Here is a 26,196-nt window from a genome sequence, read left to right as displayed (position 1 = left end):
AGAATATTGTTGTGAGAATATTTAGTCTTCCCCAGCTACCTGGGGATGAGGAACACAGAAAGATTAAGCTGATATCTTAATTTAAAAAGACCACCTGTTACATATCTGTTTTTAACAATTTTCCCTTTGTGGGAGGCATTGTTGCACCCCCTTAACTAAATATAACAATAACTCAGAGGGAACACTAGGCCAGAGCATGTCATGCAATGTAGTCCCGTAGCCTCCAAAATGGCAGATATGTTGATGATGACGCTGATGAAGATGTACAGGACATCCCCAATTAGTCAGGCAACAACATGTAGTTTTCCCTTTTTCTGAACAGGTCATATGTGATGGGCTTTTGGACTGTTGGGCAGTATCCCGAGAAATGACTTAATTTCAGCAGCGACAGAATAAATGGTTCACTGATTCCGTATTCTAATCTTTACCTTCATTTAATTTGGTTGTTGTTTATTATCCATCCATCCACTTTCAACACCGCTTATCCTGAACAGGGTTGCAGGGAGTTGCTGGGGCCTATACCAGCTGACTTCAGGCGGAATGCAGACTACACCCTCAAGTGGTCGCCAATCAGTCGCAGGACACATATAGAGACAAACGACCATTCACACCATCACTGAGTGGGAACCGATCCTATGCTGCCCGCACACACATCTGGCGTGTGTGCCACGACACCATCAGTGACTGTTTATTATATACCAGGTTTTGTCAGACGTAGTGGAGCTGATGGAAGAAAAAGGCTTTGGCTGGGTTCTACGTCTGCTTTAAGGTATATTAAACTGTGTCCAACTGCTTTAAACAAAACAACACCAACTTTACTATGTAGGTATTGACACGGCACAGAGATTTTAGATTGCCTATTTCCTCATGAATGGAGTTCAGAAAGTAGTTAAAAATATGACTGTATGTTGTCCCTGGCCCCTTTCTCATGTCATCTTCCTACCCAGCTACATTAGCAGGAAGCTGATTTGTAATGTTTCTCTTTTAAACTGTGACACATTGTTTGAGTCTGCAACTCTCATAGAAAGTAGACTCGCACGAACATTTTCCACGTAAACAAAACACCGGTTCTGGCGGCTCAGCTGTTCTGCCTCAGTGCTAATGCTAACACACTTCTACAGTGTCTTATTTGAGCTACTCAAATAATTGTTGCAGCCCTAGCATATTACATCATTTTTGCAGGTGTGGAGATGGGAATCATATTAAGAGAGAAACTTCACATGAGGTGGCTTAAAGCTGGAGGAAACTTTAGTGCTGTTGGCTATTGCATCTGTAAACTGCCCGGAGACACACATCTCAGCCATTTCCATTACTCCCTCACCCTGGAGACAGCCTTGTGTATAAACAAAAGTGGCCGGCGTTGGTGTCATCTCTTCGTGATCACAACCTCAAGGGCTCCGGTGTTGTCTCTCGGGAGCTTGTTTGGTTCGTTCAACAATGAGCTCATCGCCCAACATCCACCCTCCCACTCCCACAACCTTCTTCTACCTCCTTCAACCAGGAAGTAATGAGCATGACTCACACAGATGGACAACCACTGACCCTTGCAAACATGTTATGTTCAACTTCTACCTATTATATCATCATATTGGTCACCTGATGTCATGCCACTAAAATCATATGCCATCTTGGTGTAACCTTTGTGTGACCCCAATGAAGAATGCTATATTTTACTCATGCATTGACAACAATAATCCAGCATACACTGCTATTAATACAGATGGACCAATTATTAACATGCAAATGCACAAATAGAGTACAATGAAATGTGACATGATGACAAATATGGAGGCCAATTTTTTTTAATATGTAATTTAATTTTTAGATTAGTCCAGGTTAAGCATTGTAACCATGTATTTATTCATGTCAATCTTTCAACATAGACAGATTGATAGTGAGGCCACAGATAGTGAAACGATCAATATAAATATGTGATTTCAGACGGTACCTGAATGCAGCATCTGAGTTTAATTTGACACACGCACACACGCACGCACGCACACACACACACACACACGCACACGCACACGCACACGCACACGCACACACACACACACACACTTTGAGACTTTGAGACTTTGTTGCTATCTTGCGCCATCAGTCGTTAAATCCCTGCACTACATGTCTTTTGCTCCTTAAAAATGCTTTGAACGTCTACTTTTCCTTATCAGTAAAAAAAAACAGATTATATAAGTAACCATATACGACAGATATGATGTGAAATGTAAAAATAAAAATAGTAAAAAATACGTGATTAACTCGCGCACTTTGGGTTAGACTAGCGCTACTATCCCTTTAAATCCGTTGCGTATGTCTCACTTTTTGGCAGGAAGTGAATGCTACTTCACCGGAACCCAAAAAACGTGAGCACTCAGAGGTGCTGAAAGTGGCAGGGAGCTACCAGTAAAACTCATTGCTAGCACTCGAGGTAATTACTTTGTAAAAAGCAGGATTTTACATCTACCAGCGTTGTCGTTCGCCTCGCTTGGTTTAAGGCTCATCGTCCGTTTCGGCATTGCGGCTTGATTCGTGTGGCTCGCTTTGTGTCATGGTTCTTGGTGCTTACGTTACGTTGAAGTCAGACATTTCGTCACATGAGGCGTCTGGGAAAGAGCGGAAACGTGCTTAATGTAGACGAAAATGTTTTGTTTAGATTGTGTCTGAAATGATTTAAATTGTGGAGTTGATGACCTATATACCTAACTTTGGTTTGCTGGCCGCGGGTCCTGTGAAATATTTGATTCCACGCATGCGCGAACTTCTGTGTTTACCTCACCTGAGCTTGGATTAGGTGCGATTGATCTAAAATAGCTTCATGTGGCCTTGCCACTTCCATTGTAATGCAGACAAAATAACCATTGCGTCAATATGAAACGTCATTGATGGATAACTAAGCAAATAAGGTTGGATGGTGACTATTAAACGTGACCAAAAGTCATCTTTGTTAGGTCCTAACGGCCAGTGTTACTGTATTTAACTAGTTTGCAAATACACTACCGACTACTTCAATTCTAATGTAAATGACACATGAGGAGAACTTGATGATGGGAAGTTTATGAAATGTTATGTTTGTACTACTTCTAAACCATTCTACACTTAAGTCGTGCTGCAAATGCGCAATGGAGCAATTTGAAATTAAAAAAATTAAGTCATTCCCTTCCATCGTTTGTAAGGCAGAGTTTCCCATCTTGCAAGGACGTTCTTATGTGTTTCCGCTCCTTTATAATTAGCAATAAAGGTGGGTTAAATTCACCATGAACATCAGTGTCTGAGCAAAAAAGTGAAAAAAAGCTTTTTGTGAGAACTACGTGAAGCGGAACAGTGATTTGATGCTAATATTTTTTGGTGTTTTTTTTTTACGCACACACACTAATACATATTGTCAGTGGCTTTTTTTTTTTATGGCTTTATGCACTAAATCGTGTTTTCTCATGATCTCAACACACTTTTTGCCACCCACTGCAACACATGTTCTGAGTAAATATTGTAAAACCAGCTAGCAACGTGTTTTGCTAACTGATGGACCTTTGTCTTTTTTTTTCCAGTGCATTATCTCAAAATCAGTCAGCCCACTGCCCATGTATGACGACAAGGTACAAGCAGCAATGGTGAGTTCAACCGTTTTTAAAAGTGCTACTTTCTCCAGGTTGCACACTCTGTGAACTGGTACATAGGGCACATATTGGCAGGCATTCAAACTTATATTCACACCAATTGACAATTTACAATCGTACCCATCCTGTGCCATCAGATTTGATTTATTGAATCAGTATCTAATAGCTGAAGAGTTTATGAATTAAAAATTATTTATCAAAAACATTTTTGACCGTACAAGCTTATTTATCGTATTCATTCAAGTTTTATGGCGGCCCGGTAGTCCAGTGGTTAGCACGTCGGCTTCACAGTGCAGAGGTACCGGGTTCGATTCCAGCTCCGGCCTCCCTGTGTGGAGTTTGCATGTTCTCCCCGGGCCTGCGTGGGTTTTCTCCGGGTACTCCGGTTTCCTCCCACATTCCAAAAAACACATGCATGGCAGGCTGATTGGACGCTCTAAATTGTCCCTAGGTGTGAGTGTGGGCGTGGATGGTTGTTCGTCTCTGTGTGCCCTGCGATTGGCTGGCAACTGATTCAGGGTGTCCCCCGCCTACTGCCCGAAGACGGCTGGGATAGGCTCCAGCACCCCCCCCCCCCCCCGCGACCCTAGTGAGGATCAAGCGGTTCGGAAAATGGAATGGAATGGAATTCAAATTTTATATTGAAAGCAGAGTTCCCAAGATGGGCTTTGTGGGCCTTTAATTCCACAAACTAGTAAGCAAGCGCTGTATTACAATGTATGTCAAGTGAAAGTGGACTTTAAAGCAATTTTCACAGAAACAACATCACAGAAGTGATGTAGACTATTAACCATTTAGTTATAGGAGATAAATTATAGGGCCCGAACAATAACATTTTTTTTAGGCTTTTTGGTAATGCTTATGACAAAAGCCAGATTATTCGGAACCACTAAATGTAAGACATCACGTGAAGAAAATGTGATCTCTTGTGTGTGAAATATAACCAAAAATATGGCAACGTGGTTTATCGTGGATAATCATCAAGCTCGAGCTTATCTGCTGGCAGAAGTCACATGTCGGACTTTTAGTAGGGCCTGCCCGATATGATTTATTAAAGGTCAAAGCACTTTCCTATAATTGGGATAACAAGAATCCCATAAACGACTTAATCGTCTGATTAATTTGTTGATGTGCAATTTTTGCCGTCCACTGGTCGGCGCTGTTTCACTAGTGACATGTTTCAAATGAATCACTTGTGGGTGTTCATGTTTTTGTCCTTGGCCTGTTTTTTCTTCTTCTGTCTTTTGTGTCCTGCCTTTCTTCTTGTCCTCTTTGGTGGTCCACCGTACTCTGTTTTTTCCTTTCCCTTTTGTCTGTCATCAAAAATCTCTTGTTTTGTGGTTTTGTTCTTCTCTTCCCCCCACCTTGTTTTCTCATTGCTTCTTTTGTCATCTAATGTCTTCACTTTCTTTTGTGTGTGTGTGTGTGTGTGTGTGTGTGTGTGTGTGTGTGTGTGTGTGTGTGTGTCAGTCTTCAGCAGTGGATGTCAAAACCAAGGAGGAGAAGGACGCAGAGTTGGACCGAAAGATTGAAGCGCTGAGGAAGAAGAACGAGGCTCTGGTCAAGCGCTATCAAGTACGTGGTCAACTCTCACAATGTTAAAAAAAAAAAAAATCGATGCTTCAGGTCATTTATTTTCTCATTGGCCTGCATTCATGTTACCAACAGGAAATAGAAGAAGACAAGAAGAAGGCAGAGCAGGAGGGCATCGCCATCACCACGCCGCGTAAGCCCCGTGCCCATGAGCAGTCGGAGTCGGACCGAAGGAAAATGGAGAAGGAAAACTTCACCATCACGGTTGACCTGTCCAAGTCGCCGGCAGCGGGGGTGAGTTGAAATCCAAAACTCGGGATGCTCTTTTCCAGGAAATGTCAGTCCTCATCTACTCATCATACCCTACGACATTCACTCAAAGTGGCTCTCACGACAAATGGTGGAGATTTCCTGGGCTGGGCATTGTTAACAACCTCACCATTCGATTCAATACGATTTCGATTCTTTAGGTTGGGATCCAATTCAATATTGATTTTTACATGATTCTGATCAGTTTGCAGGCAAATGATTCATTAAGTTGCATATGTTTTGAGTGAACAGATTTTACCATGGCTTGTTGCAAGACCAGCAATGGTTGTCAGTGTTCGTGGTTGTCTCAGTTTGTCATGTTGCTGCCATACTTCAATGCTGCGTAGTACAGTTTACAAATGACCTTACTATTTTCACTATTTTGTGTGTTGCGGATCTACATGGGATTCCAAAATGACCACAAATGTTAGATTTAATTGTTGAAGGCTTTGGCTCCACGTTGCTTGCTGCTTGGGATTTTGTTCTTGTTTGGTCAAGTGCGGCCTGCGTCGATACAACGTGAAACACAGGCAAACCGCTTCCTACTGGCCAAGAGGTGAAGAGGAGGTGTTCCTGAATTGATCTTGAAGTGGGGGGGTGGATATATTGGGATGCAGCAATCAACTTTTCATTCTTCCCTCCTGTGCCCGTTCTCAGAAGCTGTTTGTTAGCAATAATCTTTGCATCCAATTAAACTTAATGTAGCTGTGTTTCCCTTTTGGCTTCGACATGGTCATGTCAAGCCTGCCACCAGCTGTGGATCGAAAATAGTGTAAACCCCCCCCCCCCCCCCCCCCAAACTGATCATTGACGGTGTCCGACTGTACACTTTGTAAACAGGGGAACACATGAAATATGTCATTGTCTGGTGCAATGCATTAAGCAATCGGTAAATCAGACTGCCTGGCACTAGAACAGAATGCATTGTGCGTCATGGAGAGCCGAGCCTGTGTTCTTGTGATTCTGTCAGTGCGCCTCGTAAAAAGATAAACATTACAGGGTTTTTCCTGGCTCAAATCAAGGCAGAGGTGGTACCATCCTGACCATGCGCCATGACGTGCATGTATTGTGTAAATTCAACAGACTCACTTTCTTTTACATGAAACATACATTAAGTTAAGAGTTCTAATAAAAATATGACTATTATCACCTGAAAGCATTTGTTTCTTAAAACATGCATAGCACCAGTGTTTTAGACCAAAAACATTTTTAACTGTCTGTTGCGTTAATTTATCTGCTCTGGTCTCGGCTTTCCTCCTTGCGAGTGGCTTCTTTTCCCTGCCATATCTGCAATGATAAAAATCATAAATGTTACTTTGACACAAAGGAAACTTTTATTTTAAATAACACGACATGCTCGGATGCAAAAAAAAAAAAAAAGAAAAGAACAGCCAATATTTACCCGTTTGTGAAACGCTAGGGAAAATCAGGGCACGGATTAACAACTTGGTGGGGAAAAACCCCCCACAATTTGATCTGTTTATTTTTCGGTAGCTGCTTAGTCTTTCCTGTGCACAGCTGTTGATATAGCGCCTCCCTAGTGGCGCAATGCTGCAACTGGAGTTAAAATCTATCACTGCCGCAGCGGAACGTCAATCGCTCAATAAGCAAAACTGAAGCTTTACGCTGTATTGAGCAATATCAATTGGTCTTGCTGGAGGAACACCGGGAAAAACTTTGCGTTAGACGAAATGACCTTCCCTAGTAGCAGCTGGAAATCTGAGCTGTGGCTTCAACATGATGCTATAACAGTCCAGACACGCGCCGTAATTTGTTTAGATGTTGCTTTTATGTTCTGCTCTGTTTGCGTCACACTCGCCAGAAGGGAGCCCACACTTCATATTTGATCGTGAATTTGGACGTTGAGCCTCCAGAAATCCAGCTCTCCTTTAAAATGCTTTCATTCATCAAATGCATTTTATATTTCACATCCACTCAGTAGACAACTATGCTTGCCTTGATTTGTTGATTTGATTAGATTTTTTTTCAATGTTAATTGTCTCAAAAGCCCATTATTATGAAGCCCAGCGATGCACTTGTAACCCTGGCAGCAGTCGCTGCTCCCCCACTATGTAAGGACTTGAGCACTTTCATTTCAATCAACAGTTGTTCAATACAATTGTGACTCTACCCTTCAAGTATTCTGCTGATGCAGCTGCCTTGTTGTTCGCGTTGCATGTGTCTGCACGGCATCCGGAGAATGACACAAGATTGAGGTCGAGGGAAGATTATGTATATATGTACAGTATGTATTTATTTATTTATTGAGCAATGTTTTGTAGCGAGTACTAAAATATTCAGCAACATTTCTTGAGCCTTTGACCCCCAACCATCAATATCACATTACATATTTACATAATCAATCTTCACAGTCAGAAGAGCTGATTACAACACACCAAGGGAGTATTAATTCTCGCCTGTTTCTCACCAAATATTAAAACAAAAACACCACGCTTGACTTCCTCGCTAATCTTACTCAAAGGCCAATGACTTTGCTTGCTGCAGGACAAGCGGGTGGTGGAAGACTGGAAGCCCACCATGCCCCGCGGTCGGAGAGCGTCGGAGGAGAATGATGGACCCCGAGGGCCCAGCCACAGCCCCCCAAGGAGGACGGGCTCTGGGCGGATGGCAAGGGGGGGGACCCCCAGAGGAGGAGGTGGTGTCCGCCAGGAGAGGAGAACGCGGGAACCGCGCGCACCCAGAGATGGAGAGCCAGGTGAAGGAGGAGGAGGACATAGAGGAGGAAGGAGGGGAAGAGGAGGACCAAGTGGTGTTGGTGGAGTAGGAGGAGGAGGAGGAGGAGGAGGAGACGCATTGGGGACACCAGGCGGTGTGGACAGGAAGTCCAAGGTGAATCCATTTTATTTATTTTTTATTTTTTGGTAATACTTTTCTTTTTGGCCAAATGTGACACGTTTACTTCTCCCCAACCAGGAATGGGAGGAGAAGAGGCGACAAAACATTGAGAAGATGAATGAGGAAATGGAGAGAATAGCAGAGTATGAGCGAGGACAACGGGTAACAAATACATTTGGATCGCATATGTATGAATTTTTGCTAGTGTCACACGATTAATCTGTTTTTGCAATCAAATACTAACTTATTTGTCAAGACTTTTTTTTTTTGGCTAGTGTTACACGATTAATCTGTTTTTGCAATCAAATACTAAATTATTTGTCAAGACTTTTTTTTTGGCGGCTTTTGTAGTTCAAAGCGCATCTCTTCTGATGTGAACTGCTTATGCAGACAATATGGCTGTGAACAGAGAGGAGATCGCTTTTGAAAGCACAATCAGTATTTGTGCCCTCGCGATTTGGTTGCTATACGTCAGACTCGTCAAACTCATTTTTGTCGCGGGCCACTTTGAAGTTAGGTTTTCCCTTGGAGGCCCTTTATGACGGTGAAACCACAAAAATGTTTAATCTTCTCATCGCATTATTACATTTACCCAACAAATTAATGGATTACAAGTTTTTAAATCAGTCAACCATAATGGTTTGTCAATTATAGTTCAATTGAGTGTACACATGGCAAAAAAAGTTGACACATATGATTTTCTTTTGGGGGGGGCACATAAAATGACGTGGCATGCCGGATCTGGCCCTCGGGCTTTGAATTTGACACGTGCTATATGGAGCGACTTTTTACAACCCTTTAAAAATAAATAGCAACTCGTGTTTTAAATTACCCTTAACAGATAGACAACAGGAACAAAATTGTTTCCAAATTGTTTTCCACATGAGCCTGGTGGAAGGCAGAACATTGGCAAACACATGGTACCCTGATGAAAAGCAGTTCCTTTGAGGCCTATGAACTCTCTTGCCACCTAGCTTTGGTGTGATCTCCGCTGCCGCCACATTTGCTTGCTCCTTGACCCTGTCAACATGGAAAAACATGTTTGTGATTGGCTCCATACATGTATGACCACATGTACCAGAAGTATGTATTTTTTATGTTTCAGATACCTTAGGTATCGTAGATGGCAAAGATATACAAACGTACAGTATGGTTCGCCTTGTATATTTACACTGCTGACATTTTCTCTCCTCAGGCAGACAGTGATAAGCCCCTCCGCAACTTCCTAGACGACCCGCGACGCTCGGGCCCCGCCCCCGACCTGGACCGCAAGGAGGGCAGCAGAAGACACGTGCGCAACTGGGGCGGGCTGGACTTTGACAATGTCAAGACTGGCGGCGATCTGGAAAAAGAGTGGATCGTGAGTCACACTGAGAAAAATGGAAATGGGAAAAAAAATCTCCCTCCAGCTCTCTGGTCCTCTATTTAGAACACAAAAAAAAAAAACGTAAACGCGCATAACAGGCTTGGTCCGCTGCGTATTTGTTAGTTTCCTGTTTTATAATAAGTCATCAAACTGCCCCCATTGTCACCTACCTAAAATAATGGCCTCAGTGAATTTTTTGTTTTTTGTTTTTTCCAGAAATCACGAAAAACGGAACCAAATACTGCTTGTTTCGTATTTATCAACTCATTCACTCCCAAAGATGTATTTAGATGGCTGGCCATTTTCAGACCCTTTTCAAGTACAGTCAATATAAAATGAGGAGCTGGGATTAAACGTGTGGTGTCTGAAAAGACATCTAAATACGTCTTTGGGAGTGAATGAGTTAATAAATTCATTTCCGGGGTAGAATTGAACGATCTGTTAAGGGGTTTAGCTGAATTTAGCATGCTGTGGAGATGTTGAAGGCAAAAGTAGAAATATTTTTTGTGAAAATATGACTTAGGCCATTATTTTGAGTGGGTGACGATACCCAATGATGAAAATTAAAATGTTTGCAATTTCAGCATCATTTGTCAATCTCGTATATCCGCTTCAAATTTCTTGCAGTCGGACAAGATCTCTAGGCCAAGTTTGCTTTTGAAGTACACTTGAAAATGTCCAGCTCGACAAAAATGACTGCTTCAAACGAAAAGTGCAGACTTACTGTAACTTTTGGGTTGTGGCTTTTTGAGTCTTTTCTGAGTGTTTGAGATAAACACGGCCACCAAATTTTATCCTCCCATGTCAAACTGGCTTTAGGAGCTGAATTTTCAGGAGAATGCTCAAATCCAAAGATGGCTGCTTCAAACTAAAATGGGAGCAAGCCTTCCCATATCTTTCTGGGCACGGCTTCTTGGCACTTTTTGTGTGAGTCTCCTCATGCTAGACATGGTGACCAAATTTCATGTTCCAAAATCAAAGTGACTTTGGGGGAGGGGGGATTTCAGGGCAGAATTTTCCCCTGCACAAAATCCTGGAGACGCTACCAAGAGTCATCAAACCCTAACATGGTTGCTTCAAACCACAATGGAAGCCTTCACGTGTCTTTTTGGCCATGGCTTCTTGCGACATTTTTGTAGTTCTACACCTGTTAGACATGACTACCAAATTTCAGGTTGTTAAATCTTACTGGCTTCTGGGGCTGAATTTAAAAAAACAAATCCAGGAGTTGCTATCAAGAATCATCAAACCATAACATGGCGACTTCAAACCAAAATGGCATCCTTACCTTGTCTTTTTGGGCATGACTTCTCAAGACTTTTCTGTGGGTCTTCTCATAACCGACATAACAACCAAATTTCATGTTTCAAATACAAACTGTCCAGGTGGGGGATGCATTTTCCAAACAAAACCAAGATGCATACAATGATAAATGGAGCTCAAATTTTTGACACCGTGAGTCAAAACACTACATGTTGTATTTTCCTCTCCAGAGTCGGCGTCCCGGCCCCAAAGGTTCCATGGACATGACGATGTCCATGACGGGCCGCGAACGGGCCGAGTACTTGCGCTGGAAGAAGGAGCGCGAACAGATCGACGAGGAGCGACTGGCGCGCCATCGCAACGCCACTGGACAATGGAGGCGGGAGTGGGACGCGCAGAAGACGGAGAGCATGTATGACAAGAAGCAGCGGCACCTCATTGCATCCACATACAGACCACAAACGTGTCGTTTTCATTGACAGGTTCAAAGAGGAAGCGAATCCGGCGGCAGAGGCCGGCACGCCAGAGCAGGGTGGCAGCAGAGGTATGTTGCTATTGCCATGGTAACACAACACATCATATACTTTAGTTCCCTCACATGATGACCTTGTGGGTTAAATATGATTTGGATCTTTTTACAATAGTTTCTCTTGTGGGTCACTCACTCACTCACCTTCCATTTCTGCTCACACTGTACTAAGCAAGTGGCATTAAGTCAAGGAACAGCATCACATTTTCTTCCTGCCGGTGTCCCAAAAACTTTGTTCATGCCGTGTACGCAATAGGCTGATGTACCGATGGAAGCTGTCATGTGAGCGGCCATTCATTAAGATCATTAGCTAAACGTCTGGCTGTATTTCCTCAGAGCGGCATTGCTCTCTCAGGAGACCTCGTTGGCTTCCTCAGTCCATACTGAGAAATGACCGATCACCCACAATGAATCTGTAATTTCCCCTGGTCAGTGATGTCGTGGTGTCTTTGTGTGTCCTCCCTGCAGTCCGAGGGCGTAACTTTGCCAGCGGGCCCCGTGGCAGAGCCTCAGGTTAGACCCCAGAGTGGGCCTCTGACGTGTTCAAGCACTGTTTACACTCCAGTGTGTTTGCAGCGGCTTCTGTGTGGATGCGCATGCATGTTTTGTGGGGTGTGTTTGTGTTGGTGTGGTTGCTGTCAGTTTGTTGTGTGGAAATGGTAGTGGGTAACTGTATGTGTGTGTGTGTGTGTGTGTGGTATGTTTTGTGTGGTGTGTTTTTTTTTTTTTGTAACTAGCATCTTTATTATTTCAACCACACATAGGACCATACAAATCTGAACATATGAATACAGAGGACGTCGTACATTTCCGCCCGTGTTCAGTTTCCACAACAACGTCCATACATGGCTGTGACGGCCCTTTAACATAGGAAACAACAAATGACGTACAAACATATTTGGGGAAAAAAGGAAAAAGAAAGAAAAGATAAAAAAATAAAAATAAACAACACACCTACAAATAAAAATAGCAGAATATTGTGAACAACAGTGACAAGTGTCCCTTTTAATGGATTTATATCCGTAATCTATAGTGACCTCTCCCGACTTGTGGTGTCATTCCCTCCTTCATTTGTTTTTGTACTCCTCCCATTTTTCCCATCTCGTTTTAAACTTCCCTACTTGGACCCTTAATATGTATGTGAATCTTTCCAACTCAAATATTTCTCCCACTATTTCCAGCCATTGGTTCTTTGTTGGCGGGTCAGTTTTAAACCATGTTCTTGTTATGGCTTTCTTGCTGGCACCCAGCAACACTTTTACCAGGTACTCGTCACTCGTCAGTACATTTCCTTGATTTATATCGCCCAGATACATCACTAAGCCGGTCTTTGGTATTTCATATCCGAGTATCTTCTTCAGTTCTCTCCAAACCCCTTCCCAATAACCTTTCAGCCTTCGACATTTCCAAAATATGTGTGCATGATCTACAGATCTGTCCTGTCCACATAACCGCCAGCACTCACTCTGCCCTTGTTTGTATTTCCCGGTCATCTCTGGGGTTATAAAAAATCTCATGATATTTTTCCAACCAAACTCCCGCCAAGTGTGGTGTGTTTTTTAATGTGCCTTTTATTTATCTCCGTGTGTTGTAGAGGGGATAGTGTGTGTGTGTCTGTGTGTGGGGGGGGGCTGTGAATATAGTCGGTGTCTTTTGTGTGTGACACGTGCGGCATATTTTATGGGAGTAATTCTGTGTGCGGTGCATGTATTTGTGTTTGTTGTAGGTATGGTTTTGTGTTTCAATTGTGTGCTTCTGTTAGTTGTGCATGAAATACAGAGCAGACTCCATTTTTTTCTCATTTTAGAGCCCAATCCAACATGAGACACCACACCACCATAATTTCTCAGTTCTCGAGTTGAGGGTGACACTTTCATTTGAAGAGCGAAATGGAAGTTGTGACACTAATGTGGTCCCCAACTGTAATTCAGTTCTTCACGCAATACTGTACTCGCAACAATACTCGTTGATGCCTCGTGAGGAGATGAGTAGTATTACAGAGCCAGGCAGCCTGGTAGTCTGACATCAAGACTTCTTTATGGGCTGTTCAAATCAAACTCAGCCGCATTTCAATCAACGTCCAAGGATTAACTCTGTGTGTGTATTTGGCTTTTTGGGACACTTTCTGAAAGAAGATGGTGATAAGAGAGGTCGTAAGATCTTAGAGCTTGTTGCATGAGATGAAATGTTGAACTTTTATATTGCAATTGTGAGACTTATTCAGCCAAATAATGTTGTGGGAATTTAATAGCCGTAAGCTTCTGTCATTTTGAGCATGTTTCCTCCCGTTGTGACCTAACATGCACAGATAACTCATTTGCTTTTGCTTACACACACACACACGCGCGCGCACACACACTCACAGGATGTGGGTGCAGAGTGGTTGGCATCAGCCGTGAGTTGTGTGAAGGTTCAAAGCTGAGAATTATTTTTAGCGCTACTTCACTGCTGCTTTCTGAGTGTTTGCCAGACTCTAAGTGGAAGAAGTGGCGTATGTATTACATCACTCACTGCCTCTTAATTGGCTGAATGACTCGAGTGTCCTCATCTCCATTCTCTCTGGGCCTTTTTTTTTCTCTCCTCGCTGATCCCGCTTCCCGCCTTCTGTGTAAACTTTTCATCACCTCCCGGCTTGCTCTTCAAGCACTTATCCTGCCTCTCCTCCGTCCCTGCAAAGCATTCAGGCTGTGACCTTCCTCTCCCCTGCTCCTTCTCACCTACCACTCTATACCTTTCTTTATGTCCATTTTATTCATTTTTTGATTAAGATGAACTACTGTCCTTTTGTCAGAAACGACCTATCCCGAAAGGTTCCATATCTGACGTTTTGCCGGGTGTTTTTTTTCTCAATCACAATCTTTCATGCAAAAAACAAAACCATACTTTGTTGGGCAAAGTATGGTGCGCTAGCAAAAAATGTGATCTGTATTTTGTATTTTTTTTTTTTTTTGTACAGCCCGCCGAGGATATGTAATGGCATCTTGAGATATTAGTTTAATTTCTTTCTGTGACAGTGCATGTAACTAAAGACACTTGAATCTCAAATCACGTTCCTTTTTGAAATGCCATTGATCTGCCACCCCCCCAAAAAAACATGGTTGTAATGTTTTTTTTTTTTTAACTCCATCTACGAATGAGCTGGCCCCCCATGCCCATCTTAAAATTCAAATGTAGCCCACCTATGAGTTGCATGTAAGTGTACTTGGTATGTGACATTTTGCAACAATGTGTCCTCTGGCAGACGATAGCAAGCGTCCCCCCAAAGTGCCCACATTCGGTGACTTCCTATCCCAGGGTCCTCGAGGGGAGCGAAGCAGAGGGAAGAGCAGAGGAGGGAAGCCCAGTTACAGGTATAACACCGATTTAAACTTAAATGACATAACAGCGGAACCCTAGCCATTCATCAGATTTTCCCATGGGAATTGAGTGAACTGATCTGTTCCAGGGTCACTGATATGATGGGATACCCATCATAAAACATATCAATCAATGCATTTTTAAGTCACATTTTAACATTTACCGAGCTAAAGTATTGTAAGAGTTGCCCTTTTTTTTATAGCTCTGTGGCGTTTGGTGTTTGAGGCACCAAGCTGTTCCACTTTTAGGGTGCTCAACTTTGGAGGTTCCACTTTAGCATTATTAGCAACCACTCGTCAAGGGGGAAAAAAAGACAGCAAAAGGCTTTCTAATCAAACAGTTTGTTTAAATATCAGGATTGTAGGTGCAGTCTAAAGAAGTGCATGTTTTGATTGGCCACAGGCAATGGAGATACCCCAAAATGTAATGTTCTAAAACAGGGGTGGGCAATTATTTTCCCGGGGGGGCCAAATGAGAAGCAGAAAATATTGTGGAGGGCCGGGCCAAAAGTTAGAAATAGAAATAGAAAATAAAGAAGATAGCACAATGTCTTTGTATGCCAGTAATAATGTAACATTCTCCTCCACCATCACACTCAGCACCGGTTCTCCTCAAGGATGTGTACTGAGCCCCCTGTTGTTCACGCTCTACACATTTGACTGCTCTCCGACTGTTATTAGCGGTCCAGTTTGCGGAAAGTTTTTAACATGATAACAATCAAACCATTCTAGGAAATGTTCATTTACTCGAGCCACAAGCAATTCACTCTGAGCATGGAAATTGCCAGAATCGGACTGAGTAAGAATCACTTCCTTGTTTTTCAAAGTCTCGTAGATTTGAGTCTTTCCGACTCCAGGCGTCTCCTGAATGTTTCGTACTTTGTTACCCGCTTCGTTTAATCAGATACATATCACTTTCCCTTCCATGGTCATTACTCTCTCCCTCTTTCTTCGTCTTCCCCTCCCTCCCTGTGCTCTGCAACTTGAAGTAACTGCGCCACCTGGTGTTGAAATACCTGTCATTACAAGTCCAAACTAAATGAATGCAATCAAAACTTAATTGTGCACCAATCTTCGGCGGGCCGGATTAAAAAGACCAACGGGCCGGATCCGGCCCGCGGGCCGTAGTTTGCCCACCCCTGTTCTAAAACATGTTGATTGCATACTTAACAGTACATTTAGAAAAACAGATAGAATGTCATAAAGTGGACATGGACATGATTTTATTTATTTATTTTTTGCAGTATGCATGACAACCGCTGGGAAGGAGAGAAGGAAGATGTGGAGAAGGAGAAAAAAGACAAAACCAAGCGAGAAAAGAAGTCCACACCTGAGCCAACACAGAAGGTGGGCAGCGGGAAGCCAGGGAGGACACAATCGCATTAAAACGGCCTGTCACCCTAACTGTGTCTTCTCTCAGGTGGAGCAGGCAGAAGATGAAGAGCAGGACGACGACCAGTGGGAGGACGCCAGCGAAGGCGAGGAGGAACTGTCAGATGAAGACAAGAAAAAAGATAGTGGGAAAGAGGAAGTCAACAAAGACCACACCTCTGCTGTACCCTCCTTGCCTCGCTCCCCGCCGTCGTCTGCCAGCAGCCCCCGAGAGCAGCGTGCACCAAGACCCAAGGTCCACATCCCCTCGCCCCAGGCGGTCTCACAGAATCCCTCAGAGGTGGCAAAGCCCATCAGCCCATTCCAGTTAGTGGGCGGACACCAACCCGTGTCGGACTGGGGGGAGGAGATGGAGATGCTGTCGCCACGGAGCAGCATGGGAGGGGAGAGCCCTCTGAAAGTCCCTAGTGCTGAGTGCAGCCCTCCACAAAAGAAGGAGCAGGAGGAGACCACTGAGCCCAGTGGGGAGAACACAGGTACCTCTGATACACACCTGATTACTCTTCTCTATTTAGTATTAAGTCTGAAAAACAAGCACAGAGTGACAGTAGTGTGCCACATGAAAATCCTGGGGGGAAAAAAAAGCACAGGATAATAATGTGACTGCAGTGTGATACACAAAAAAATGAAAATGGAACGCTAGATAAGAGGGTGGCAAAGTGAAAAAACAGTGTGCAACACAAAAGCCTGAACGAGAAACGCATATGAGGAATAAAGTAGCAGTGTGCCACATGAAAGCCTGAAAAGAAGCACAAAGTAAGAGCGTGACTGTGGTGTAAATCATCAATACTAAGTGTAACATCAGTTTCGCACAAGCCTGAAAATGAGACACTGAGTAAAAGAAATTACAACGGATGAGATGTGCGATACCGAAAAAGACGCAGAGAATCAGGCGGCCAAAGTGGGACAAAAGTGTGCTACACAAAAGCGAGAACAATGAGTGCATGACAAAACACAAACGCTGTGTTCCACAAAAAAGTCTGAAAAAGACGCACACAGAATGTGAAAGCTTGTGCTTCATAAAAGCACAGGCTGAGACTGCGATAAAGTGACGAGAGACATGACAGTGTGGGAGCAATGTGCCGCACAAAAGCCCAAAGAAGCTCAGGTTAAAAGACGTGACAAAGCATGACCACACTGTGCTGCATGAAGACCTGGAAAAGAAGCACAGCATGAGGGAAGCTTGCCACAGCAAAGTATGAAAAAGAAACATAGCGTGAAAAATGACAAAGCGTGCCACCCAAACTCCCCCCAAACAACCAGAGTCAAAACGGGACTACATTATGCTTCACAACACCCTGAAAAGGAATCACAGGGTGAGAGAAGTCAACAATATGATGGCAGAATAGTGGCCAGATAAGCATTTGGCCAGCCGGCCTTGAGTCATCTCAGTTTTGTTTTTTTGGTTTTTTTTTTTATTGCCACACATAAACGCATTCTGTTAACTGTCCTTTTCAGTTCCCCCTGGCGCCACAGCGGTTCCATCACCCTCGGAATTGCCAGAAGTCCAGCAGGTTGTCATGGCGTCAGAACCAGAGGCTGTTCCCACAGTCACATCCGACGCATCGCCATCTGAATCTGCTCCCTCAGACGTGTCCAACGGCACCGCCCCGGACATCACTGAAAACCATCAGCATGTGCCGGACACCCCCTCGCCAGGTAATGACTGTGTTAGTGTACCATAAATTAAATTCAAATTGACATTGCAGTTTTCAAAAGCTGCAATTTTGCAAAAGTTTTCATTTCAGTTATTTATTTACTTCCAGTATAGAGTGTCTCGATGAGTTCAGGGTTTAAGTGCAGTCCACATATCTATGTTTCATTGTTTCAATGGAACATGAAAAGTTGAAGTGATGAAGTCACAGATATATATATTTTTCCATTGTTTTAATTTGAATTAAAATTGACTGACTTCGGTTTGTGCCACATTTGAATTTGTGAAGTTGTCGGAGTCAATTCTTCAAAGATTGAAAATGTCCAGAATGTTAAGTTAACAACTCAAATTGAAGATAAATAGTGTACTGTATTAATTACTGCTACATTTGCTTTTATTTTAGCATACTATTGTTTATTGTAATTCAGATCAATTTATTGCTTGTCTTTGTTTTTTTTAAAAAAAACATGGAAAGAGGACCTTGAAAAAAACATGTTCAATCGCTTTTGTAATATTGAGGGCCAAAAATTATAATTTGACATTTTTCAAAATCATTCATCCCTGTATCAGACAAGTCATTTTAGTTTGTTTTGTAGACAAAGCAGACAGTCCATCAACACCCACCGTCCAGGTGAGCGAGCCCACCGAAGCAGAAAGCACATCTGAAGCAGAAGGGGAGAAAGCCGACAAAAATGACAAAGGAGATGACACAGGCCATGTGGACACAGGCCATGTGGACGCAGGCGATGTGAACACAGACGCCGCTACCACGGCCTCCGAGAAAGCCCTCCTCAGGTTTGCCACTCTTGATTCAATGACTTAGCACAAGGCCATTGTAATGAGGGAGGAACATTTGACTACATTTCGCCTCAATTTCTTCAAGACACCATAAATCAGGCGTCGTCAATCCTGTTGCTTGAGGGCCGGTTTTCCTGGATGTTTTCCATCTCTCCGAAGACCAACACCTTTGAACGTCTGAGACAAATGTGTTGTTTCTAATGCCATTTTGAGGTTTTCGATAGCTGGTAGCTATAATCATGAAATTTATGAATTATGATTTTAAAAAGTACGTTCTGTAATTATTTTAGTCGAATCGGAACTGCAGAAATGAACGCTTTCCATGATATTCTAATTTATTCAGGTGCGTCCTTAGTTTGCATATTGACTATGATAATTTTGCATCTCGTTCTCATTGATGTCAATGGAAAGTTTCCAACTGGCACAGAGAAGAACAAAGTCGCAAGCATAGAATTGTCCAATATGTCTTTCGTAAGATGAGTAATGGGTAATTCGTGGTCAATTATGGACTGTCACACAACTTTTGTTTGATCAGTTTGTCTAGTCATATTGGTCAGGAAGCAAAAGTGGCAAAGTAAAGTCACTAAGCCACATGATGTGTTTTTCCAACCCAGTGGGACCGACCATTAGTGATCAGTGCTGCTAGCACTCAGCTTGCTGCTGCGTTGGCGTCACTGGGGCTAATGGACGACTTGAGAAGTTATCACGGCAGCGCCCCTGCCGCTATTGATTTGCTGATTGATTGATTGATTGACGTATCACAAAATGCTTACCGTTGGAACCTAGTGATGTCTTTGTGTGGCTTTGAAAGCCCTCGTTCGATTAAGAAGTCGCAAGACCGCATTGTGGTTTCTCCTCCTTTTTGTTGTTGTGGTAGTGGTGGTGCCGACTCAGGGCGGGGAACAGGAAACCAGAGAAATGCCATGATGAGAGGCACAATTAGGTTTTTGCCAGGAAATGAGCAAAGTGTTGAAGCGTGATTGGATTATGTCACAAAATGGATCTAACACCAAAACAACAGTGAGCGCTCCCTGTGGTAACATTACAGCAGACTTTCATCATTAGGGTTAGGGACTTTCGTTTCAACATTTCTAATACTACTTGTTACAATACAGTGCTCCCTCGAAATTGAACTCTGAGCATCCACTTATTTGACTTGAGTAACAATTTTCATTAAGATAAGATTCTACACTATACTGCACAGTCAAAAACATTTGTTTTTATTAAATTGGATAAAAAAATATATATAAACTTACTGTGTTGTTGGGTTTTTTTTGTGTAAAATAAATAAAACGAAGGAGAGATAATAATGGATAACATGCAAACTCCACAGTGGAAGGCCAAACCCCAGATTCAAACCCAAGACCTTACGGAGAGGCAAATGTGTTAACCACTATTGCACTGTGCTGCCCACTGAAACACCTAATTTGTGTTAAATACAAACTCTGAATGTCAAAATTGAGGCAGATGTGTTAGCCCACATGTGCCAAACTCAAGGCCCGGGGGCCAGATGCGGCCTGCCACGTCATTTTATGTGGCCCGCGGAAGCAAATCAAGCATGTCAACTTGCATGATGCTTGCTAAAATTTCTACCAAAATCTAAAATTCTCATACGTAATAAATAAGAGACCTATTGTAAGCATTTTTTGTGACCAACCCACTCATTACAATACCCTTAAACAATAGTTGAATAAACCTTTACTATTGACTTTTTTTATTTGGTTTCAGTTATAACGGCCCTCCAAGGGAAACTGTAACTAAAATGTGGCCAATGACAAAAATGAGTTTGACACCCCTGTGCTAGCCAATAGTCCACCACACTGCTTTGAAACTAACTCGAAGTTTCACATGTTCTTTTTGTCAACAGTCTGACGACACAAATATCGCTGGAGTGATTTCACGCGTTTCCCCAACCAACGAAGGGCGGGAGGAGCCTCAAAACCATGTTTGCTTTCACGCAGTCTGTCAGCAGAGAACGTTGTCACGCTGCCGTTGTTTTCATGTGTCACTTTGTCCTGTGCCCCCCGTGGCAACGCCGGGGGAAAAAAAACTTCAGTAAATGGAGCTGCTGGAATCAGCTAAAACCGTACCCTCCCCCCCCCACCTCAGATTAACCAATCACGAGGCTGTACAGTCTCATGAGTTTTTATTTGCAGGAACCCTTTAATAGACTTCAGTTGTTTTCGAGACACTTTTATACCACTTTTCATTACTTTTAAGCAAATATTGCGATCAATTTTCAGACATATGAATGATATATAGCCGTTCGTACATTTTAATGTCTGAAAACAAAAAGACTGTTATTAGGTTTGCCGTCCGAAATGGTATGTTTGTTTTCAAAGCCCATATTACTGCAACAGCTGGCGATCGGAAGGGAATCTGTTTGGTGAGCAAAAAAAAAATAACACTCATAAAATACACATACAAATTGAACTTTCTGTAATGCAAGATGTGCATTCATAGAAATGGGATTTATGTCATTAGGTATATATTCTTAGTACTCATAATGATAAGAAGCTTCTTTGTTTTGCCATGCCTTCAATTAAAATGTAGATCTGATGAGAATTCTAAAATGTCCATGTTGGAGACCACCTTTGTTGCCACCCACAATTTGTTCATCCATCATGCCGACATGTATAAAGCTGTTGCCAGTGGACCATTTTGACCTTGTAGGACAAAAACAAAGCCAGTGACGCATCAACGCAAGCGTGTTTATTTTTGTATTTATTAAATCCTCCATCTTGTGTTATGTTGCCATGCAGGTTTAACAACAAAACCAGCAAGAGAAATAATAGCACACCTTTTTACTCCTGACCCACCTTTACGAAGGCATATGTCTTGCACACAATTCTTTATGGCAGTAATATTTAAAGCAGCAGAGCAGACGCTCAAGAGTTTCATGCGAGAGACTTTAAAAAAAAAAATATTTTAATAACAAAAATGTACAAATAAATGTGTATCAACAATACGGTCTTCGGGAACAGTACAACAATTTGAACTTTAAAAAATAGCCTCCATAACTACGGTTATCATGATCGTATTGCAAAACGTTTGTAAAAATGAAACATTTTATGAAACATAGAAACCTGCGAGAGATCAAACTGAAAGAGTAAAAAGGACCATAAAAACCTCCTAAAGAAAGCACACATGAGACTGACAACAGTGATACTTGCCAATGACGGCTAGAAAAAGTGGAGTTAAATTCATTTTAAACTGGGCTGTTGTCCTTTCTTATGTTGTGTATAATAGTCCTCATCATTTAGAACTTTTTTTACATGGGTACAATTCTGATGTGGCATGAAAGTTAGATGACCATTATGTAGCTTTTTTAAAAAATCCTAACAGCATTGATACAGTCTCCTCAAATTAAATGCTTCGTTTTTGATTACCACCAGGCCGACTCTGCAACTTATATTTTAATGCTGGTACAGTAATCCCTCCTTTATCGCGGTTAATGGGGACCAAAACCACCCGCGATAAACGAAAATCCGCGAAGTAGCGTCCAATTAACATAAACAGGTCCGCAAACGGTCCGCGAGAAGCTGCAAAACAACAGCGAGTCACATAGAGCAACATATACAGTACTGTACTCCATGTATATGTAAATAAATAAATAAATAAAATTTATTTTTTAATGTTTGAAAAAAAATCCGCGATGCACTGAACCCGCGATAAACGAACCGCGAAGTAGCGAGGATCACTGTAGTACGTCTCATTTCCGGGAATTGCTCTTATTTTCAAACACATTCCGGAAGTTACATTACATCCCAGGGCAGGCTTGACAGCTGTCCCGTCCCGCGGATGATGATCCTCCTTGAGTTCACTTGTCCCACTCGGCGCAGAGGACAAGGGGCCGAGGCAGCAGTACCGCATTGCGCGGCACTCACGCGCCTCTCCACGCAACCCACTCTCTCCGCCCCGGCCCGGTTTGGCGATCGGGGAACCGAGGAAGGGTCTCGGCTCCGTACCCATCCCGCTTCAGATGAGCTCCGCGCCGGTGGGGGAAGTGGCTTCACTCGCAAGATGAAAGCAGCCGACGGAGGGGCCAGCGTCACCGTGGACAAGCTGAACGGCGACCCCAAGCGGAGGCCCAGCTACCCGGGGGAGCCGCGCGCCAAGCACGCCAGCATGTCCGCCAAGGTGTGGGTCAAAGTGGCCATGGCTATCGCCTATTTCATGTGCGTGTCTGTGGCCGCCTTCATCCTGGTCATCTACTACGTATTCTTCTGGACGCCCGACCCGCACAATAACAGCACCAGCAGCGTCACGGAGCCGCACAACCGCACCAACTGCGCGCCTAAATTCGGATGACCGCGCTGGAGGCAACCGCACGCCGGTAGGCGGGCTTTGCGTGAGGTGTAGAGGCTGCGGCAGGAGCGCGCACGGATGGATGCGAGGATGGAGGACACCGGAGGAAGAGGGGGAAGGTCGTCCTGATTTTATTGGGTGGGGGTGATGCTGAAGGATGCACCAAAAAGACTCCGAAGTGCTCTCAACCTTTTGCTGCTCTTGAAGGACGTCCAGGACTCAATATTGACTTGCATCTCCCTCTTGAGGCTCGTTAAAGTTTATTTACCTTTAAGGATATCCAGGAATGGACTCCTAAAGGTTTTTATTCAATATTTAGAAATCCTGGCTCAGCAGCTATGTAACCATCCCCTTAAATCTAGTTAAATACTTTATTTACCTTGAAGGACCTCCCTGTGGACCCTTACGTCTACCTCCAGTAGATTATTTCTTGTAAATAGATATTTTGTGCCCAAATTTAAGGCATTCACTCTCCAAATATAGTGGCCATTTAAAGATGCCACAAATACAAATAACCGAAGTTACTTTTTTATGAGTTTGTAGTTAATATTTTGTGCAGGATTTCTCAACTGCGCTCGAGGATGCGCAAGAAAGCACCCTGAATCATTTACTGTCCTTGAAGGGCCTCTTGCACTGGGATCCCTCACCCATTTTAATATTCACAAACCTTGGCTTCCAACCAAGTGGCCACACTAAAAGCTAGTTTGACACTTTATTTACCATAGAGGACCTCCAAGACTGACCCACCCGGAGGGTTCTGTTTAATATTCATACATCCCATTTTAGCAACCATGTACCATGAATGTTTGTCTCTCTTTGTGCCCTGCGACCTACTGGCGTCCAGTTCAGGGTGAAGTCTGCCTTCCGCCTGAAGTCACCTGAGAAGTTCCAAGCCAAACTTACCCCCACCTCCAGCCCCCCCGCAGCCAGTGTACAGGTTAAGCAGTGTTGAAAATGGATGGATGGAAATGGACCCTAAACAGTTGGCTTAACCGATTAATAGGCCAGACGATATTAACTCTTAAAATTGGCAGAAATTGGTCTTTTTTGTGTAATTTTTAGCACATTACAACATAAGACAAACATCATGACATTCAAATATTGCCCCCCCCCCCAAAATAAAATCGGTCGATTTTTGCCAATTTTTCTCTCTGTTGTGTAATTAAACAAATCTAAAGGGCAAAGTACTGTATTGTAAAACAGTCTAATGTTCTTCCTGTAATTCAAATATGAATTTTTGGAGGGATTAAGGGACCAAAATGTTTTCATTATTTTATAAAATGAATTGTCTGATTAATTGGTTGTCGGATTCTTATTTTGCCAAATATTGGAAACGTTATTGACCTTGGCCCTACTAACAAGTCCTACATTTGACTTCTGCGAACTGCTAGCAGCTAGCAGATAAGCCATGATCTTGATCAACCAAGATAAACCACATTGCCATATTTGTGGCTATATTTCACACACAATAAGAGCTTATTTTTTTTCACGTGATGTCTTAAATTTAATCCAAGGGGTTTCCTAATAATTTGGCCTTTGTGATGACTAAAATGCAACTTTAAATGGACCTGGGACCCTCAGTTTGGGAAACATGCCTTGAAAGTAACCCTCTTAGAACATAGCTTGTCTCTTGTAAACCGACGTCTCACTTTGTGCACTGATTTAAGGCTTGTTGGTCATACTATTCAGGTAATATCTCAAGTGTAGCGGAACACGTAGCCTCAGTATAATCTAGTATCATTGTATAGCAGTGGGGTGGGCAACCACCCCTACACTGTTGTGTCGCTTTGGATGGAGCTTCACCTTACGATGTGACAGCACTTTTAGTGCTCGGATTGACTGTTTTGATTGTGACAATGATTATGACAATAAACTATGCATTTATTCCAGTGTGTTTATTGCAATGTCACCATGAGCCTGGCGTACCGTGATGCATCGGTAGCCTTCTAAACTATAAAATAAATAGGCCTAGGAGTTTATACGAGGGAGGTTGGGGCACAATGTACAGTGCATCTGGCATATACAAGTTTGCCTATTCGCTGATTATTTGAGGGTAACCAGCCCTCCTTATTCAACTATTCACCAATCACTGGCGAGGAAAACTTACTCAAGGTTCACATTCTTATATATATATATATACTGTGTATATATATATATATATACATATATATATATATTTTTTTTTTAATTGGACTTCGTATCGGCAGCCTGGATGAGTACCTGATACCTTTAAATAAGGCTGGTATCAGCCTCATATCGATACCTGGTATCAGTGTTTCGCCCATCCCCAAATTTGTACCCGATCCCAAGCTTCTTTGTGTTTTTCTTCCATATACTGTACATATATAAAATGTACACACACACACGCACATACACACGGAGATAGTTTTCCTATATGCACCAGGGCTTGGTCCGTAAACCCACAAATAGAGGGGATTCACTGTACTTCACTGTGCTTCAGTTTTTCCACATACTGGTACATGTTGCAGATTTTTGTTTCTAAAAATTGTACACATAACACGATATAAAGCCAATTAGAAAAATTAAATGTTAATTTTTACTATTTTATTTCCAATAAAAAAACAAAAGTGATAAACATTGAAAAAAGCTTTTTCAAAATGTTTGCTAATTTGTTAACAATATAAAAATAAAAAGTGAAGCAATGTGAACACGTTCAGTGCCCCTGGAAAATATTCACTGACCTTCACTTTTCTCAGATTTCCAAAATATATTCAAAGTGGAATTACACCCAAAATAGTTGTGTGTTAGACCAAAATATAATTATTAACTAGATGAAATTAACATCTCCAAAATAGTGTGACTGCAAATCCGGAACCCATGAAGGATGGCAGGGTTACTGTACTTTGGGTAATTTCTAAACGACAATAAACTAAATAGTGTATAATGCAGTACATGTTTTGAACACTATGTCGTGGTGTTGCACACTCAGAGCAGTGACTGTAACTTGCTCCAGTCAACCTCAAAATGAAACACTTATAGAACCCTGTCTCACAAATATTATCATTATTATCAAAATTCATGATTTTTTTTGTGTTACCTTTTGCTGTAGCTATACCTCAGAGGGAAGAAAATTGGATGCCTGTTTCATGGAAATAAAGGTAACTTATCTTTATCAGCCAGATAGAGTTGCTCATCAAATATTAATATTGCATATATATATATATATATATATATATATATATATATATATATATATA

General features: G+C 42.5%; 1 protein-coding gene across 2 annotated transcripts; it reads left to right on the top strand.

The window, feature by feature from the left end:
• The first annotated feature begins 2,335 nt into the window (after positions 1 to 2,335).
• ccdc9 (coiled-coil domain containing 9) lies at positions 2,336 to 21,371 on the top strand. 2 transcript variants are annotated; one of them, XM_086125721.1, is made up of 16 exons: positions 2,336 to 2,428; positions 3,546 to 3,608; positions 5,085 to 5,189; positions 5,283 to 5,441; positions 7,962 to 8,306; positions 8,391 to 8,474; positions 9,508 to 9,672; positions 11,172 to 11,353; positions 11,424 to 11,485; positions 11,939 to 11,983; positions 14,712 to 14,820; positions 16,071 to 16,173; positions 16,247 to 16,694; positions 17,677 to 17,877; positions 18,469 to 18,667; positions 20,538 to 21,371. In XM_086125721.1, exons 2-16 carry the CDS (start codon positions 3,579 to 3,581, stop codon positions 20,563 to 20,565), a joined length of 2,265 nt encoding a protein of 754 aa, XP_085981847.1. In that variant the 5' UTR covers positions 2,336 to 2,428; positions 3,546 to 3,578; the 3' UTR covers positions 20,566 to 21,371. The 2 variants fall into 2 exon arrangements, with proteins under 2 accessions (XP_085981847.1, XP_085981848.1); XM_086125722.1 differs by lacking the exon at positions 11,939 to 11,983.
• The last annotated feature ends 4,825 nt before the right edge of the window (positions 21,372 to 26,196 follow it).

This window comes from Hippocampus guttulatus, chromosome 12, assembly GCF_054856545.1.
Source record: "Hippocampus guttulatus isolate MCC_2025c chromosome 12, RoL_Hgut_1.0, whole genome shotgun sequence".
In the NCBI taxonomy this organism is placed as follows: Eukaryota; Metazoa; Chordata; class Actinopteri; order Syngnathiformes; family Syngnathidae; genus Hippocampus; species Hippocampus guttulatus.
The sequence above is the reverse complement of the archived record's forward strand: the minus strand, read 5'-3'. Positions and strand labels throughout refer to the sequence as shown.